A 3,733-nucleotide genomic window follows, 5' to 3' on the forward strand; every position below is an offset into this window, starting at 1 on the left:
ATGGGAAATGACAAATTTACAAATTCTTAAGCATGGATCCTACATCAGTCAAGTTTCAGTAGAAAGTAGAATTTCTGTAAGTACTCTGGAAATAAAGAGGGTAATGGAGGAATTACAGCTTTGAAAAATAATGGGAAAGATGTGGGAGTAAAAGTTTGAACACCAGATAGAACGTTGAGGAAACTTATACCACCGATCTCAGGTTGAAGCCCTATGGTGAATTGTTCAAGAGAGCTTGCGAGAAATCACAGTGACTCGTAGTTATTTCTGAGAAAGCATCTACCAATAGTCTTAGCAATGAAGTGGGTAGTTCTCACTTACTGAGAATCCACTATGGATCTTGACTCTGCTCGCCAGTTTGACTACAAACTCCTTTGGAGAATAATTGCCTCTGCTTCTCTTCCAACTTCCAATTTTGCACAAAGTCCTCTCATTGACAAACTGTAAATTAGAACCATACAGGGAAGAGGACTCTGGGAAATGGCATCCAACTTCTGCATTGCGCTTAGAGAACAATTAAGAAAATCATATGTGATGTAGAGTCGGCAACAGGTAATTCAATGCAGATACTTTGAAAATAACCAAAGACATGATGTCAGAAATTGCAAATCATTGCTTCTATCACTGGCTCTGCTCAATGAGTGATGTTAGCATTAGGGGCAAGTGAGGAGAGATGAGATTCATTTTGCACCTTCTTGTTCAATTGCCCCCATTAAATAGGGCACTGACGAGTCTGATTTTATGAATGCTTAAATACACATAGTACTTTCATATTAATTCAGACACCTTTGGTTGAAAATTATGTTCTCCAGGGCACAGTAGCTGTGTTTCTGATGGAGAAAAGAATAAGGAAAAAGAGTGATCACAGTAGGGAAATAAATTATATTACTACTAAGTAATTTAATTTTCCCCTGAGACTTGCAAGTGCAGATGTTAAGCTCTAGAAGTATGTCCCAGGGAGAATAAGACCTCTGCTACAAGGTATTCTAGGATAAATACTTTACATTCAACAAATCCCAAACCCTAGGAAAAAGCTATGTTTGTTCATTTGTTCATTAGTTAATTAATTCATTCATTCATGCAATTTTCTATCAATTATTTTAAATCTGTACCGATTGCATTCAGTAGGTTTGTCTTTCTAAAATGAGTGTCAGAATGATTTTTCAAACCCAGAATTTAGGGTTAAAAAATTAGAACAAATGCATATCTCAGAGTCATTTTGCCAAAGACTATTGAACATATATTTGTTGTTCTTTTTTTTCTGGTGAGGAAGATTGGCCCTGAACTAACATCTCTTGCCAATCTTCCTCTTTTTGCTTGAGGAAGATTGTCCCTGAGCCAACATCTGTGCCAAGCTTCTTTCACTCTGCATATGGGACACCGCCATAGTATGGCTTGAGCAGCGGTGTCTAGGTCCGAGCCGGGGATCCGAACCTGTGAACCCCAGGCCACTGATGTGAACCTAACCGCTATACCACCGAGCTGGCCCCCTGTTCTTCTTTTCTTATGTAGATTTGATAATGCTCACAAAAGAGAAATGTAGAACTGATCAATGGAAAGAAAATTCACTCTCTGAAGACTGACACGCTTGCAAGTTGTGTTTTTCCTAACAGCTTGTGCTCAACTCTTGGGTAACTGGGTTCCTAATCATCTCTTCTCCATTGGTCATGGGACTCAAGCTGGAATTCTATTCCTGTACAATTCTCCTACTCTTTCTTTTTGTTTTGTTTTTCACCAATAGATTTTACTTAAAGAAAAAAAATCAGTATGAGAAACCACACAATGATTACAGAGTTCATACTCTTGGGCATATCGGACAACTCAGAGCATCAGGTTGCGATTTTTACCTTTTTATTTATAACTTGTGTATTAAGTGTCACTGGACACTTAACCATCATCATCCTCACCTTGACAAACTGTTGTCTAAAGAATCCTACATATTACTGCCTCTGGAATTTCTCCTTCTTAGAAATTACATTCACCAGTGTTTCTATCCCCAGATTTTTGGGAGTAATCATCACTAGAGTCAAGACCATTTCCTATAACAATTGTTTAGCTGAATTATTTTTCTTTATATCCATGGGTGTCTCTGAATTTTTTCTTCTGACTGCCATGTCCTATGATCGCTATGTTGCCATCTGTAAACCTCTCCATTACACCACCATCATGAACAAGAAAATCTGTGCCCTGCTCATCTTTAGTTCATGGTTAGGAGGTTTTCTTACTGTTTTCCCACCACTCATGCTTATCCTCTGGTTAGATTTCTGCGCTTCCAATGTGATTGATCACTTCTATTGTGACTATTTCCCCATTTTACAATTCTCACGCTCAGATATATGGCTTTTAGAGATTGGCTTTCACTTTGCTTTTGTTACTCTGCTGTTCACATTGGCATTAGTGATTCTGTCCTATATGTGCATCATTAGCACCGTTCTGAGAATCCCGTCTGCCAGTCAGAGGAAAAAGGCTTTCTCCACATGCTCCGCTCACATGATTGTCATTTCCATCTCCTATGGAAGCTGTATATTCATGTATGTCAAACCCTCAGCCAAAGAAAGAGCATCATTGACCAAAGGAGCAGCTATTCTCAGCACTTCAATTGCCCCCATCTTGAACTCTTTTATTTATACCCTGAGGAACCAGCAAGTAAAACAAGCTTTCAAAAACTTGGTTCGTAAAGTAGTGTTATCTAGAAACAAATGAAAAGCATGTGTTAACATGAATGAATGTCATTGTGAAGATGCAATAAAGGAAAAATGAAATTCTAAGTTCTACAATGTCCTCCTATATCCATCTCACAGATACCTGCAACGCTGAGCTCATTTGCTCAGCTTTCTTTTTAACCTAAAAGTGACTATGTTGTGTCTTCATTTCAAACTATCTACAGGTTCCATGTAATGATTGATTTACAATTCTGAATAGAAAACCAGTGGCTATAGAGCATTATTCACTTTGCTGAGTATTCTGTATAATAAAAATATTTTGCACAGTGATGGCTGAAGGAGTGTACACTGTTTTAATCAACTTTTTTTTAATGTTTTTTTTTATTTATTTTTTTCCCCAAAGCCCACGTAGCTAGTTGTATTCCATAGATGCACATCCTTCTAGTTGCTGTATGTGGGACGCAGCCTCAGCATGGCCTGAGAAGCAGGGCGTCAGTGCACACCCGGGATCTGAACCCGGGCCGCCAGCAGCAGAGCGTGTGCACTTAACCGCTAAGCCACGGGGCCGGCCCTAATCAACTTAGTCTTAAATTTTTCTTTTGTTACTAATATAACAGTTTCTTTCTTAAAGTTATATGAAATATGAAATAAATTAAATATTTGCAACAACCGTATTTTTTGCACACTATCTGCAGTAGCTGTCCAATTTTCTTCCCACTTATCTGATGGACTTGGATATTTATTTTCCTATTTATAAATAATTTATAGCTCGAGGCCAGCCCTGGTGGCCTAGTGGTTAAGTTCAGTGCGCTCTGCTTCAGCAGCCTGGGTTTGGTTCCCGGGCAGGGAACCGCTCGTCTGTCAGTGGCCACGCTGTGGTGGCAGCTCACATATGTAAAAAAAGAGGAAGAATGGCAACAGATGTTAGCTCAGGGTGAATCTTCCTCAGCAAAAAAATAAAAAAAATAAATAACTTAAACTTTAAAAATTTAAATAAAAATATGTTATAGTGAAGATGTGTTATGTCTTATTTTCTTACACTCTCCTTGTTTATCCGTATCTTTTAAAAA

At 38.3% G+C, this 3,733-nt stretch overlaps 1 protein-coding gene across 1 annotated transcript; it reads left to right on the forward strand.

Annotated features, from left to right (window-relative positions):
* Nucleotides 1-1,767: 1,767 nt before the first annotated feature.
* On the forward strand, nt 1,768-2,748 carry LOC131415643 (olfactory receptor 6C3-like). Its single transcript, XM_058557470.1, has one exon. The coding sequence runs from the start codon at nt 1,768-1,770 to the stop codon at nt 2,701-2,703; it is 936 nt and encodes a 311-aa protein (XP_058413453.1). The 3' UTR covers nt 2,704-2,748.
* Nucleotides 2,749-3,733: the final 985 nt, after the last annotated feature.

Source organism: Diceros bicornis, chromosome 17 (assembly GCF_020826845.1).
Source record: "Diceros bicornis minor isolate mBicDic1 chromosome 17, mDicBic1.mat.cur, whole genome shotgun sequence".
Classification (NCBI taxonomy): Eukaryota; Metazoa; Chordata; class Mammalia; order Perissodactyla; family Rhinocerotidae; genus Diceros; species Diceros bicornis.